The sequence below is a fragment of the Eschrichtius robustus genome, chromosome 4 (assembly GCF_028021215.1).
Source record: "Eschrichtius robustus isolate mEscRob2 chromosome 4, mEscRob2.pri, whole genome shotgun sequence".
NCBI lineage: Eukaryota > Metazoa > Chordata > Mammalia > Artiodactyla > Eschrichtiidae > Eschrichtius > Eschrichtius robustus.
This window is the reverse complement of record NC_090827.1, coordinates 64,545,450-64,561,529: the sequence shown is the minus strand read 5'-3', so window position 1 is coordinate 64,561,529 and position 16,080 is coordinate 64,545,450. Positions and strand designations below refer to the sequence as shown.

At 36.8% G+C, this 16,080-nt stretch overlaps 1 protein-coding gene and 1 pseudogene across 1 annotated transcript; both read left to right on the top strand.

Moving 5' to 3' along the window:
• Window positions 1-2,087: 2,087 nt before the first annotated feature.
• AMTN (amelotin) lies at window positions 2,088-15,569 on the top strand. Its single transcript, XM_068542175.1, has 7 exons — window positions 2,088-2,141; window positions 5,733-5,819; window positions 6,796-6,861; window positions 7,759-7,848; window positions 11,327-11,362; window positions 12,685-12,711; window positions 15,300-15,569. The coding sequence occupies exons 1-7, from the start codon at window positions 2,088-2,090 to the stop codon at window positions 15,567-15,569; spliced, it is 630 nt and encodes a 209-aa protein (XP_068398276.1).
• LOC137763712 (10 kDa heat shock protein, mitochondrial pseudogene) lies at window positions 5,011-5,562 on the top strand (annotated as a pseudogene).
• Window positions 15,570-16,080: the final 511 nt, after the last annotated feature.

Sequence of the window (16,080 nt, the reverse complement as noted above, 5' to 3'; positions counted from 1 at the left end):
AATGAATATGTCTATGAAAGTCTGTGAGAACATAAAGTTGCTTCCCTTCCACATACTTCAGCTCTTATGTTTCATTGTTCCTCTTAATTTCACCCTCTTTACCATGCTATTCTCTGTCCCATCAATCGTATACATCCTTCAAATCCACTTAAAGTCCCATCTCTTCTCTGAACTCCACCTTGCTCCAACTCCCTATAGTATATACCTCTACCATTTATCCATCAACATGCAGTGACCATCTGCTGCTCTACAAAGATATTAACATAGAAGACACTAAAGAAATATAAGACGAGGCCCCAGGAACTTTCCATCTAGTTCAAGAGAAACATACAATTAGGAAATAATGAAGGAGCTGTGTGAGATAATGTCTGATCAAGAGCCAAAATAAATAATAGAAGCAAACAATCAAAAATACTACAGGTGATTAAAATTAGGTATCTCTCCAACCCTATCTTTCACTGCTAGCCTCACCTCATTTTGTTCCAGGGATAAGCAACAAAAACATCTCTCCTTCATATGTAAACACTTGTTCTGCTCTCCTTGCATTCTTAATGAATGGATTCTTTTTATTCTTCAAAACCTAGTTCAAAGGTCACCTCCTCTACTGGGCTTCTCTGCTCTCTGTCCCCAACAAAATTAACCACGCTCCCCTTCGTACCTGTGAATACTCCTAAGATTACATTTACCAAGCACATACGGGTTAACCTTTGTGTTTCCCCCATTCTTACCAGACAGTAACAAAAGTTGATTGTGTAACAAATAGTTACAGAAAAGGTTTTGGGAACAACTCATCGTCTCAGACAGACATTCTGTATCCTAAAACTAGCCAAATCTAAGATGGCCTTCCATGGGACTTCCCTAGTGGTGCAATGGTTAAGACTCCACCCTTCCACTGCAGGGGGCACAGGTTCGATCCCTGTTCAGCACAGCATGGCCAACAAAAAATAGGAACTAAGATAGCCTTCCTTGTGAAATCCTGGCATGACACAGATTTATCTTTGATTGGACTCAAAATTTGTTGAACAGACCCCACCTCCCTCCATATATAAATCGTTAAAGAAGAGACATATCTCAAAAACTCCAGGGGAAGCCTAGGGCCCTGAAAACCTATGGTGAGCACCTCATTGTTCTTTCTGTGAAAGAAACCTCAGTGGATCCCTGCATTTTGCTTAGCTTACAGTAGATTTTTCCCCGTTTAAAATAAAGTACACCATTCAACTTTTCTGGAAGGAAATTTGGCCATACTTATTGAAATTTAAAATATACATATCCTTTACTACAGTACTTCTAGGAATAATACCTACAGAAGTACTCCCACATGTGTGAAAAAATTTTATAAGGATGTTCATTGTACCACTTTTATAATTACAAACTAAAATGGGAATGGATTAAATTTCCATCAAAAGGAAATGTAATAAAATGTAGTCATTAAATACATGAAATAAATCTGTACTGACATATATGGTCATCCATTATTTCTTAAGTAAGAAAGTAAATTGCAGAGCAATAAACATAATAGGTCTTATTTTTTAACATACACAGTTATATTTTGATGTTTGATTTATCATGTATACATGATAAAATAGGGACGTCTGGGAAGTCATTTGGGAAGGAGATGGAGGTGAAGAAGGATTGTAATTTTTCCTTGTCTGCACTTTTTTTTAATTACACAAGGTATATCTTCCTGAAATACCCTCTATTCAAATGGTAGACATTGGGTAATATGATGTCTGCAGCTAATAACTCACCTAATGAAGTGCTGGGAAATGAAAGAAACCAAATGATTTCACAGACAGCTAAGTCCTGATTGGTCCCTCAGTTGCCAGCCTCCTGGAGTCAAGTTTAAATTCCTCCTACAAACTCACAGCTCATCAAAGGGTAAAATTTTTCATCATAGAAACTAGAGAAATCAACTGGACTTTGCATATTGTCTCACCTGTACATTTTGCCTAGTGAAGAGAAAGGTAACAGAAATGACCATGTTTCAAATAGAGCATTCTTTTTTTTCAAGTACCACCTTGTCTCAAAAAGAAAAAAATAGAGTGAAAGAATAACCCTATTTTGTTGTTTCAGGTAGTAATTTGAACATGAAGACTACGATTCTATTGTTTTGTCTTCTAGGATCAACTCTGTCATTACCAGTAAGTGCAAAATGTATATTTTATGAACCAACCAGCCTTAGCTGTACCTCTCTCTCTCCTTGCCCTCTGCTAAAACTGCTCCGTGACCCATTCCTTTAGTTTCCTGTTTTTATTTTCCAAGTTGAAAGATGATAAACTAATGAAGTATTAGTGCATATTTCAATGTACTTATATTGTTAAAATGCATCCAATCTATCGTGGATTGAGTGGATTAATTTTATAATAAATTAATTGTTATTATTATTTTGATTTATTTTTGAATAAATTATTGATTATTTTATTTATTTTGAATAATAAATTAATTTTGATTATTTTTGGCAGAGAAATAGGGTAGAAATTAGGAGAAAAAGGAATGCTTTAGATTATGTCTGCTCAAAGTGGATAATTATTCTACGTCCAAAAAGAAGTTAAGATTTTCTTGCCAACTAATTATTTTCTCATGACCAAAGATGTAAACTAAAACATTCTGATTTTTCTAATTGGAAGCACGAAACATCTAGATTGTATAAACTCTAAAAGGTCTACCAAACCGTGCAATAGTAAGGGAATATTAGAAAGCAGTCAATATTTTTTACTTAGAACATTTCATCACAAAACATGTTCATATGTAACAGTTTTTTGAACAAAAAAGAGCACTAGTATTCAAACATGTATTCCAACTGTCCTTCAATATTTTATAGACATAATATGGGTGGTTTGGGTCTCTAAGTGAATTTCCCTTTGTTTGAGATGCTTCAGTGTGGACAACAAGAAAAAAATTTTACATATTTACTATGAATTAGCAGAACAAAAAGAAACCATTCTCAGTTAGGCCTCAAGCTCACTTAACACTTCCTTACTCATCTATACAATCAGCAAATATTTATTGAAAACTCTCTGTATACCATATACTGTGCTAGTTGCTGAAGATACAATGGTAAGAAAAAAAGGCATGATCCTTCATGGTGTTTACAAGGGCTATAGATACTAAAAAATATTTTTAATGTTAAATTATAAATTATAACCATGATTAGTTCTATGAAGGACCTGAACAGGGTGATCTTGGGGGGAGGGGATGGAACAAAACATGAATAACCAACCTCCTTCTTATTTCACTGCAAATATACATTTGTCCTTTAAAGAAGTTGTCTACAAAACTGTGATGTTTAAACAAGGTAAATTAGGAAGTTAAATTCTTTGTAAAACATGGATTTTGCGCTTCACCGAACAAGTTAGCCAACAGGTTCTTCTAAATAAGGTGTCTCTAGTGAATTTAAATTACCATAAAATTTGTAAAGACTCAAGACAAATAAAACTTTCCTGGAGCACAGCTATCATTCAAAGTGGACTGAGGAGTACTGCGCAGGTTAATGCAGATTGGGAGCGCAGTTAGAGACAGTGGTGCAGGGAATGTGGGAAGTAACATTAAAATGTCTATTAGGTATAGTATTGGTATTTATCAAATAAAACTCAGGACACATAGACAAGGTTTTTAAAAATTATTTGTACATGAATTTATTGAATTATCATAAAGGTATATAAAATGAATCGATTTGCAAATGCGAACACTTAAAGCAGCCTAGCAATTGTTTTCAGTAAATCAAAAGTTTGGGAATAGGGTACGCACTGGAGATGGGACAGGTTGCATACTCAGAAGAGTAGATAGGCTAGGCCTCAAAAAGAAGGTGAGCTCGAGCAACAACGTGAAGCCAGTGAGGAAGTGAGCCAATGACAGGGAAGAAAGCATTCCAGACAGAGGGAACAGGTGGAGGTGAGGCTCTGAGGCAAGAATCGGCCTTGAGTGTCCCAGAGACAGCAAGGAGCCTAAACAGCAGTAGGAGAGTGAACAAGAGAAAATGAGGTAGGATGGAAGGTCAGAGAGGCACTGGGGGCCCAGGGCCTGAGGGCATTTTAGGCCATTGTATTGTCCCTGGCTGAAAACAGAAGTCAAGGCAGAGATTGAACAAAGATGTGAACACACCAGACTGTTGTTTTCAAAGGATCCCTCTGACTGCCATGCTGACAGTGGATCGATCGTAGTGGATGAAAACACATTTGCAGAATTTATACTTACATAATCTTAAGGCTTAAAGGGACCCCTAAGGACAGATAGTGCCAATCTTACCTCTTACAACTGAGAGAAAGGACCAAAGTGAAATCAAGAGTCATTGGTAGCTCCAGGATATATCCAAGTGACCCAAGGGTTAATGCAGTGCTGGGAGCCCCCAGCACACTGCCCTTGGGGATACAGCCAGGAGCAAATGCCAACCAGAGTCAACCTGGCCAGAGAGCTTCCACCTGAATGCAGATGGAATACAAAGAAAAACAAATAGAAGGATTCATTTCTTCAAGGACTAAAAGCACTTGCAGGGATCCTAGTACAGGCTCTGCAACTCAAAATATCACCTTGGCAGGTGACATTGCTTCTCACTTCCCTCATCTATAAAACAGTACAACTAGATCATATGGATTCAAGGAGATTTTTACCCCTAAAATTCAGTTATTCTTAATACACTAGGAAAATACCCTGGCCAGGAAGGGGACAGAATTTCCATTACAGGAAGTGACTTGTCAGGCACGAGGTAAAATTAGGAAGCTTTGTGAAAATGCAGTAGAAATCATGGCAGCTTACCTTCAAGCTTTGGGAAAAAGCGAATGTGTATAGAGCTAAGGTGTGGACTATATATTTCATGTCCTGGAAAAGGAGGAAAGCACTTTCAGAAAAGAAATGGGAACCTAGGAACTACCACCAGAAATCCATGTGCCCTACCTCACCTTCTGTCCCTCCCCACAGCACCCCTCCTGGTCTGGCACTTTTCCGCTCCACAATTCCATCTCCTGTCATGCACAAAATGTTCCACGGGCTCTCCTTTGCGGCGGCGGCGGCGGCCAGAGAGCGAGAGCACGAAGTGCGGCAACCCGAGTCATGGCAGGACAGGCATTTAGAAAGTTTCTCCCCCTCTTTGACCGAGTATTAGTTGAAAGAAGTGCACCCGAAGTTGTAACCAAAGGAGGCATTATGCTTCCAGAAAAATCGCAAGGAAAAGTATTGCAAGCAATGGTAGTAGCTGTTGGATCAGGCTCTAAAGGAAAGGGTGGAGAGATTCAACCAGTTAGTGTGAAAGTTGGAGATAAAGTTCTTCTCCCAGAATATGGAGGCACCAAAGTAGTTCTAGATGACAAGGATTATTTCTTATTTAGAGATGGTGACATTCTTGGAAAATATGTCGACTAAAATAAGTCACTATTGAAATGGCATCACGTGAAGCTGCCCGTTCCCCCAATAGCATCACGTGAAGCTGCCACTGAAGTTCTGAAATCTTTCATCCTGTAAATAATTTCCGTGTTTCTTTTATAATAAAGTAATGATATCCAAACTAATGATATTCAGTGTCTCTGAAATTTAGTTTTCTCTGTATTGATTTAAACATTCCCAAATAAAAGTATATAAATGAAAAAAAAAAAAATGTTCCACGGAGTTAAAACTGCTCCAAAACACACAGAGGCTAAAGACAGATGTTTTTGCATTTGGGTCAACTTGTTACCTCCTGGAAATAAATGGATACAAAACCTCAACCACATCCCTGCTTCTGCAAAAATTTGGTATCACAGATGCAGCTCAACACTGCTTTGGTACTTCCTCCAACAAAGCTGGTTCCAGATCAGGCAATACTGCTAAACCAACAACAGCCAAATCAGGTAAGAGTCCTACAATGGGGAACATTTAGAGACCAGCAAAGGAAACATGTTAAGACTAGTGGATTTAAAATCAAGATTCATCCAAAGTCTCATGACTGAGCAACAGAGAGAAAAGCTTTATTTGGGGGAAAATAAAAACAAGAAACATACTTTTTTTCAAAACTTTGAGCAGGAAAAGCAACACATCTTCATTCTTTTTCCTTTTGTCTGAATAATAATTTGGTTTAGCAACCAAATCTAGTAAACTCTGAAAAGCAATAGCTACACCTGTTGAAAAAGCTTGGTCATCTATGCCCTTGAAGTAATGTGACTTAATCATGTATGGTATTTGCCAGAACTAGCAGGGATTAAGAAGTAATCTATAAAAATAATTGCAGATTTCCTCGTGGTTTTCTTAAATTTCATTGTTGCTGATGAGCTGATGTGTTACTGTAAAATCTGTCTTTGAAACATATTTAAGTACATTTGAAAACTGCATGGTCTCCTGGCTACCCACCTCCTTCTTCCCACCCTTCCTCTGTTCAAAAGGACCTCTCCTTACCTACGTCTAGACTTTGTGAAACAGTACAATAATACCAGTCTAAAGTTCTCTTTTTGGTCTATGGACATTATAGAATACTCATGTCAGTAGCCAACCTCCCTCCTTAAGGAACTAGAAGCTTTGGGGACCTTCTTTGAAAAATAATACAAAGTTAGATATGTAAAATTAGTTATTAAAGTGAATAATTTATAATGAGATAAGAAATAAGAGTAAATTACACATTTTTAAGCTGATAAATACCTTAAACTTGACACATTGCTAGGGTGCCTCCAAGGGCCACGGAAGGGGGCAATGCTAGTGAGAGGCCCTGAAGCTTTACCTTCGTGGTAAATCCACCTGTGACTGGAGTATAGGTTACTTGAGGATATCCTCCACTGACAGCATTGTAAAACCAGACAACCTCTTGTCTCACACATCAATTTCAATGCCCTGCAGGTCTTCCCTTCTTTAAGTCTAATTCCATTGACACAGATGCTCACACTGGGGTCAGACCTGCAACTGGTAAGTACTCTTTTTTATCATTTTAATATCCATTGTTAAATAAAAATAATACCTAATGTGGAGGATATGTGTGTGTGTGTATCCATAGATGTACACATGCACACATATTCATTGTAGTGACAGAGAAAAGCCGAAGAGAGTTGAATGCTATTCAATACATCATTAGAAAATTTTCTTAGCAAGCGAATCTCTAAAGGAATTAATCTAATTCTTAAGTCTTTACTTCTTTAGTTCTTCTCACCTCCTCTCCGAGCTCCCCTCCCCATTCCTCTGACACATCTTCCTCACGGCCCTTACAACATCCACATACCCACACACACACTATGACTGCTATCATTGCCCCAAAAACAAGAGCAAACAAGAAGGGGTAGAAAGATCTACATTCTTTTCATAGAATATCTGTATAGTTTAATCTGTTGGGGGGATAAAATAATGTTTCTTTTCTGCTTAAAATGGATTTTTTCCACTGGTCAGATTTAAATATAGTACTAGACCATATTCAGACTAGATACTTTATTCTGACACTCACAATTTTCATGGGGATACCTATGAAGGAACTCAGTTCTTCATAAGAAAGTCATCAGAAAAATTCCAGGAACCCTTGCTGTTACAGCCAAAAAGGGAAGGCAAATATAGAATCACTTAAGTAATCCTCAGGAGAATGGGTTAAATGCCAAAGAAAAACTTAATATGAGAAAATTAGTCCTGGACTTGATGGTTGTACTAGTAGACTAAACAAGTCTTTGAACTTCATTTCTATATCTAATTCCAAATGCAATGTAGTGTACTATATATTTGCATAGCAAATCCTCCCTTTTACATTTAGTAAATACGAATTCGGGTCCTGGATGTTCAAACTGAAACAACACAATGAAAATCTTCCTCGTTGCCCTACAGCTAAATCCTGTTGCAGGGATGGCACCTGGTACCCAGACCCTCCCACTGACCTTGGGGGGATTGAAGGTACAGCAGCAGCTGCAACCACAAGTGAGTTCAAAGACCTACTAAGTTTAACAATGGGGAGCATTTTCCCTCAGGTGAAAGCCTAAAGGGGAGGAAAGAATATTTTCAAGGTTCTTTAAAGTTCTACCCTGGTAATTTGCAGAGGGATGTCCTACTAAACTTAAAGCAGTCTTTGGCAATTTGGTTCTTGCTGAAATCCCATGAGAACACACCCAGAAAACAGCATGCTGCCCCATAACCTGTCTAGAATACATTTGTAATAGGTAACAGGAAATGTGAAGAGTTGGGGAAGATCGAGAAGTAAAGAATAAACGGGGGGATTGAGAGGTATCAGGATTCTTCTCCAGCTTGCTCTGTTTCTATTGAAGACCTTCTGGGTGACCAAAATCATTCCAAAGAAAAAAATAAGAGATAGGTAAAGCTTATTTCCAGCAAATCTAATCTCATCCTTTTTGTGTGCTTTTTTCATGCCTCCTCTCGAGTCCCCAAGGACTCTCTAGTTCCTTTTTTCCTGCCATCATTATTTGCTTTCAGGAAAACCCCCAAAAAAAACCCTCACATGAAGATATAAATGACATACTTAGGACATCACCTCTTTCAGAAGTGTTTGCATTTTAACTGCAAAGCCTAAATTTTGTCTTCTTGGAACTTCTCTAAATAGTTTAATGACTCTGGAGAAAAATACAATGATCCCTTTATGACTAAATTGGTTATTGTTAACTAATTCTCCCTAACACATGACCTCAGCCCCTATCATTCCCACATAATGGTCTAATTTTTTGTAGAAGCTTTCTTGATTATTACATACATAGTATATGTTAACTATAGAGAATTTAGAAAACACAGATAAGCAAAAAGAAAAAATAAAATTCACCCATAAGCCTACCAGCCAGAATTAAACACTGTCAGCATTCTAGATTATGTCCTTCCACTCTTTTTTCTATGCATATAAGTATACTTTTTAAAGACAATATGCTCTTACTATATCTGATGTTCTATAATCTATTTTTTTCACTTAATACATTTTGAATAGTCTTTCCTATATTTTGAATATTCACTTATAACATTGTGAATCACTTATAACATTGTTTTTAATGATTGCTAGTATTCCATCATATTGCAAAAATTTGGGTTTTTTCCAAAATTTTTGCTTCTATAAACAATTCTACAGTGAACATCCTTTGACTAAGTCTTTGACCATTTCAGTGATTATTTCCTTAAGACCAGTTCTTAGGAATAGAATTTGTGGGTCCAAAGATATTCAAAACTGTAAGACTTTTAATACACATTCCCAAATAATGAAGCATGACTATACCCTAACCATCTTCCTACCACTACGGACACATCCAACTTATAGTAGCAAGCTTATATTAATTAGTAATTATAATCAAAGCTGAGTTTAATTGACAAAATTATTTTAAGCTGCTCAATTTAAATTCTATATCATATGCAACTAATACTTTTTTCTTTGCCTTTTGTCCAAAATAACAACACAAGAAACTCTATACTGCTTCATTTATTCATATTTGTAAAAATCTGTAACATAACTAATTTTTACATTTCTTTTTTTAATATTGATGTGTATACTTGTCTATCAGTCATTACTTATTTCTTACAGATATATCAGAGCCTTCACTCAAAGTATTTGCTGCTTATTTATATCTTAATAACAAAAGTGATCCTCAGAAAAAGACTAGAGAGAGTAGCAAATAAAATGAGAATCTCTTTACTACATGACCCTGGTGTAATCTATCTGCCAATTGCCCAGTTTCGGTTTCAATTGCTGGCCTGCTCTAACCTGGAAGTCAGGCTTAGTACATCTTCATATCCACCAAACAATATATCCACTGGAGTCAAAGGCATAAGTGGGCACTGTAGATGTTACTAAAGATTCAGTAGAGACGGTTCGACATTGCACGCTCCCCAACATGCAATACTATAAATCAATCCTCGTTCTCTGTGGGGATTCTTTGATGTCTCTAGGCTATGCCACCACCAAGAGTCCCCACACATGCCTTCTCCTGCTCAGCCCCAGTCCCTCCGACCCTGTCTCTCCCTATGCAGAGGACCTTACGTCCCTGCCAGAAACCTGGGCAGCTGCCCACAGCGTTCATTTATCTAAGCCAGGCCAGAGTGGCTAAGAGTGAACTCTAGAACCCCAAAACTTCTGGTCAAATCCCAGCTCTCCACTTACTACCTACGTGGGCAAGTTACCTAACCCTCTGTGACTCACTTTCTTTGTCATATAGAATAGAGATTAATGAGAATCTACCACTAGACCTGTTAGGATTAAATGAGTAAATCTACGTAAAACATTTAGAACAGTGCCTATACATGGTACTCATTCAATATGTGTTAGCTATTATTATTTCAAACAATTTCTCTATCAAAAACTAACACTTTTTCTCCTTGTTACATTGGTGCTACATTACTTAATTCTTACGATACATTTTTTACTTAGACATCTGTGGTTTCCTTTTGTATCTTTCTGTTCCTTCCAATTTGCCTTTAAAGAAGAAGTTTCAATTTTGTTTTCTCCCAAATCCTGTGTCCCTTCCCTTCAATCCACTTTTCCACTTGCCACCCTGAAGATGAGTTGCTTTTGGTCAGTAGCCAGGGATCTGACAGAGGGTAAGGCTTTTTCTTAAATGTGTGTACTTTTTACCTTTTGGCATTATGGGTGTTACTGTACAAACTTCTTGAGAAATAATAAAGTTAAGAGTCTTTTTATAAAACTTTCAAATCTTTTAGGTCTGGCATATTAAAAGTCCCATTTTGATAACTTTTGTGACACTCTATGAGTTTCTACAGAAATAAAAATAAACCTTAAAACCCTAGTTCTTTCTGACAAACCCTATGGTTAGTTCTTAGAATGCTAGAGCACACCAACTCCTCACCCAGATCTTTCCAACTACAAATTCATAACATTTACGTAGTTATCAGTGACCAGTGTGGTATTTCTCACTTAGCTCTAAGAACTCTGTTAGGATGAGTGTTGTTGAACAATATCAACCAAAATTTCCTTCCAGTGTTCTATTTTAATAGCAAAATATCCAGGCAACCATTATGAGACTAAGTACACATGCTTCAAGAAATCTTGATATTTTAAAATATCCATTACATGTTTTCATGTATCTTCTGAGATGCCATATAAAAGAAACACATGGATTTTATCAACCTGATTGCTTGGAATAATTTTAAGTTTGGGGATAGCCTGAGATCAAAGTTATTTTTTGTTCATCCAATTTACTAACTTCTACCTTTTAAATGTGCTGCTTTGGACTGGTTTCTAAATCTCTGGGTCTAATCTTCTTTTTACAAACTGGATGAGTTCCAATTCCCATCCTGCTCTATGAGTCCATATATATGATCATAGATGATACATTAAACAAATATCTATTCAGTAAATATTGTATACTTTTTAAAAGTCTCAATATTTATATCATCTACCAGAACTTACCTTTTAGTATATATTTTCCTATGTCTTTCACTCTTTTTTCAGGTGTTACCAGTTATTGTAGCACACCTTGGAGCCCAGGTAAGATTATTTTGTAATATGATTTTTATTTTAAATCATTTTAGTGTGAAATATTTCATCCTATCTCAATTCACCAGACAGTTGCCAAGTTTCCTATTTACTTTGCACTGTATGGACACTGATAATAACAAGAATAATTATTGAGCACTTACTATGTGCCAGGCACTGTTCTAGTACTTTTTATTTATTATGTACTATCTCATCTCATCTTCAAAACAAACTTTTATAGACAATATTTTTATTTCTAATGTGAAGATGAGTAACTGGCAATACTTACAGTTAGTTATTTATTTACAATCACACAGTTAGTAAATGTCACAGATGAAGCAACCAGTCAATCCTTTAAACCACACTGTTAAGAAAATATTAAATTAATGGGCTGATCTAATAATTAATGATTTGGGGTATTTTTATTTCAAATTTATTTATTAACTATATATCTTTTCCCTAAAAATGACACACTTTCCTCTCTCTCTATTTTTCTTTGTGAAAGGTAATTCTTGAGATCACTGATAAAATTACCAAGACCCAAGATCAAATATGAACATCAGATGGCAGCTTTTACTTCTAAAAGCAGAATCAAGTATAAAATTCATATTAACTCTTAATTCCACATATGGGAACACATTCCAAGAAAATAATCTGAAATACAGCAAAGGTTTATTTACAAATAAATTCATCAAAATAACTTTATAGTAGAGAAGAATATTAGGTGCAACCTACATTTAAACAAAAGGAAAATTATTATGTAAACTGTACAATATAAAAGCAAATACTTTGTGACCATTCAAAATTATATTTATTAAAATTTGTTGGTAATGTGGTTAAATGATTGCTGCGTAGTATTAAAAGAAAAGGTTAAGACACAAATTGTAAAAATTACATGACTTCTAGTATGTAAGAAAGAAATGTTTGAAAAACATCTGCAAGAAAAAATATCAGATTCTGCATGATGGGATTATTATTTTTTTTATTGCTTTCTGCATCTTCCAAGTCTCCCCTCACGTGCATCTATTACCTAATTATAGAAGATATGTAACTTGTGAAATGCAGAAGACCTCCCATCACTCAAATAATAAACGTTAGTAGTTCAATGTCATGTGCTGACTTGAGTTTTGTGATACAAATCACAAAGGCAGTTTAAATTATTGTTGAAAATAAACACATATCTCTTTATAATATTTATAACTATTTTAAGTTTTTAAGTGATTTTATATATATATATATATATATATATATATATATATATATATATATATATATACACCTTGCCTCAAATATATTAAAAATCTGTCTAATAACTTGTGTTATTTTCCTTTTAGGGTGCTATCCTAAGCTCAGAGGAATTGGTACAAAAAAAAAATTAATTACTAGTGTTTCAAATTCCTTTCACTGCTACCACAATGCTGCTTTCTATCCTCATATAGTCACTTTTGACCACAACCCCTAAATCTGGTGCATACTATCATAAACTGAACACTTTTATAGGTCCTCGCATTAGGCTATCTTTCGTCTAGCTGGGGGTTTCATCATCCTTCTCCAGCTACTTGTCCCCGTTAATTTGACTTAGCTTTTGCTTTCCACATATTGATGTCAGATTCAGTTCTATCCAGAAAGCCAATGCATATTTTAAAACTTTGTATTGATTAAAATGTAGGACTGTAAGTTACTGAAATGCATGCAGATTTAGAATAATATACATATTGATATTTAGTGCAGGAAGGATTAATTTTTTGACTTAGGTGTTTAATGTTTATAGAAAAAGTTATTATTTTTCTAGCATCTTATGGCGATGAATGAACTCTTCTCTATACATATGAATAACTAGAGGGCTGAACCTAAATAAAACTCATAGTACCATTACTAGGCATTTCTATGCATTTCCCCATAAGTCATTTTCAGAGAAACATTATTTGAATTAATATGGTATCTAAACATGACACTGAAGTAAAGAGTTGAGGCAATATCTGGGAAGACAGTTTTTTAAACCTTTCTATTATGAAAGAGGTAGAGATTTGCTAGACTGTCCATAAATAAAATCAAGTAATGGGGCTGTTTTGCCAACACTGATACATGAACACCCATATCTACCAGTTACTGACCCGATTCTATAAAACAGGCACCTTAGTAGATTTTTTTACATGTGTTGCCTTTAATCCTCACCAGATTACAAAGTAGAGATTTTTAACCCAACTTTATATAAAAAGAAACTGAGGCTCGGAAAGCTTATGCAAATTAGGTCCAAAGGTCAAAAAAAAAAAAGTAAATCCAGATTGAAAACCATTTTTCTATCCACTATACCAGTGGATAGAAAAATGGTTTTGTTTTTCTTTTTTTGGCGAAACAGTAACAGCTATATTTTTTATGTAACTAACACACACACACACACACACGTTTTATGAACCAATATTTACCCTTACTATATAGAGTGCACTGGTAATTTATAGTCTATTATTTTTGTCTTATTTTTTAATGATGGGTACCACTCACCTTCTTTATTTTATTTATTTGTTTGTTTGTTTATTTATTTATTTATTTAGCTGCATTGGGTCTTCGTCGCTGCACGGGCTTTCTCTAGTTATGGCGAGTGGGGGCTACTCTTCATTGCGGTGCACAGGCTTCTCATTGCGGTGGCTTCTCTTGTTGCAGAGCATGGGCTCTAGGCACACGGGCTTCAGTAGTTGTGGCACGTGGGCTCAGTAGTTGTGGCTTGCGGACTCTAGAGCACAAGCTCAGTAGTTGTGGTGCATGGGCTTAGTTTCTCCGCGGCACATGGGATCTTCCTGGACCAGAGCTTGAACCTGTGTCCCCTGCATTGGCAGGCAGGTTCTTAACCACTTTGCCACCAGGGAAGCCACCTTCTTTATTTCAAATGTATGAAAGTCCCACCTCCCAATCTGAAAATTTCTGTACTCTATTCCTATCTCTCATTCAGCATAAGTCTAATTCTGGTTTCAATACCTCATAAATCTAAGACACTGTTTTCCAAACATCAGTCCTGGACCATCAAACCAGGACAACTTGGAGCGCTGGTTAAAAATGCATATTTCTGCCTTCCAGATGGTGCTTATGCAAACTAACAATTGAGATCCACACTCAAAGAAACGGACCTGTATCTTAATTTTGAGTTCTCAACGCTTTTTATTCTATGAGAATGCTGTCAGAACTGGGAGGTCCCAGAGAACTGATTCTTGCCTGAACTCTCTCCAAAACCAGCTGATTTCAAATTATTACTTCTTAGGAAGAACTTTTCACAGTAATTTATTCCCAGGGGAAAAACAACAACAACAAGTGTAAGTAGTAACAACATTCATTACCAGTGTGCAAATCATTGACTGTCCAAAAGAGATAAGATCCACTGAGTAACCTCAAGGAATACACCAGTGGCTGAACTGCCAAAAGAAATGTTTCTGACTGAATATTCCAATGCCTTTGAAAAATACATCAAAAGAAACTTGAAGGGGTGAAAACCATGAGATAAGAATTGATTAATCTACTTGAACTAATTTTTCCATTAATTTTTAGTCTCTTAAATTACTCTAAAAAAAAATATGGGCAAAGGAGAGACTATGGTTTAGGTCAATAACAGAAATGCAGCCCCCTGTAATTGTATGGATTTTCTGTCTTAGTTCTACCTCCAGATACACCTGATATGAACAAACGATGCATTATTCCTCTTCCTGTGACTGGCTTGATTCTGGCTTTCCCTTTCTGAGCACAGCAAGGAATCCCAGTAATGAAACCAGCACCAGGCTTGGCTTGGGAGAGGGAGGCACTTCCTCTGAGGAACGCTCAATCTTTACTGTTTTTTCTGACTCTACCCTCTCCGTCTGTAAATCCTACCCAAACTTATTGCCCTCAAAGAAGAAAAAGCTGGTTGACCAGCTTTTAAATGTGTTCCTTTGACTTTGTTTTCTATTTCCTTCTCTCATTCCAGCCAGCGACCCCCCAAATCTTAACAGGATTTATCTTCCATCCCTTGTTTCCTGGAGCCATCCTGCCCACCAGTCAGGCTACTCCAGATGTCCAGAATGGAATCCTTCCTGCAGGACAAGCAGGAGCAAATCCTGCCATCCAGGGAACCCCAGAGGGCCCCTTCCCAACTACCAGTGGCACAGATGATGACTTTGCAGAGATCACCCCTGCAGGCATCCAAAGGGGCACACACACCACTGAGGAAACCACCACAGGGTTACCAAAAGGTTAGTTCTCCAAGCCAGAAAAGTGCTCCAGGGCCGTGAAAGTCATCTGCAGAGTGAGAGAGGAGTTCTTTGTCTTGCCTTGACAAATACAGATCCCAGTAATATCAGGCAGCCCCCTTACTCACTCACATTTGATTCCAGCAATGTGAGGGAGCATTTTTTTACTGGGCTACCAACCCTATTGAATCTATCCAGAAAGAAGACATTTAATTGCTCTCATAATTTACTTTCCATGTTAGGTCGGAGCTGGAAATATTTGGAAACAGACAGTGTTCTCCATTTCCTATCCCCCCCACCCCGCACCCGTCAAACACACACAGGACACAGTTAATCAATCAGGATACTCTTTTCCACTCACTAAGCATGGATAAGCCTCAGAACCTTCCTAACATAAGGAAGGTTCTGAGGCTTCAGAAGGTTGCAAGCTGCCACTAGCAATAGACTAGAGTTAGCGCAGTACATGAACCCATGTGCCACTCCCCTCAGATGGGACTTAAGAAATGTTGCAAAAATCAG

Coding starts and splice junctions, on each gene's coding strand:
- AMTN (XM_068542175.1), top strand. CDS start 2,088: ATGAAGACTACGATTCTATTGTTTTGTCTTCTAGGATCAACTCTGTCA. Junction 2,142..5,732: donor GATCAACTCTGTCATTACCA/GTAAGTGCAAAA, acceptor TTGGTATCACAG/ATGCAGCTCAACACTGCTTT. Junction 11,363..12,684: donor TAGCACACCTTGGAGCCCAG/GTAAGATTATTT, acceptor TTTTCCTTTTAG/GGTGCTATCCTAAGCTCAGA.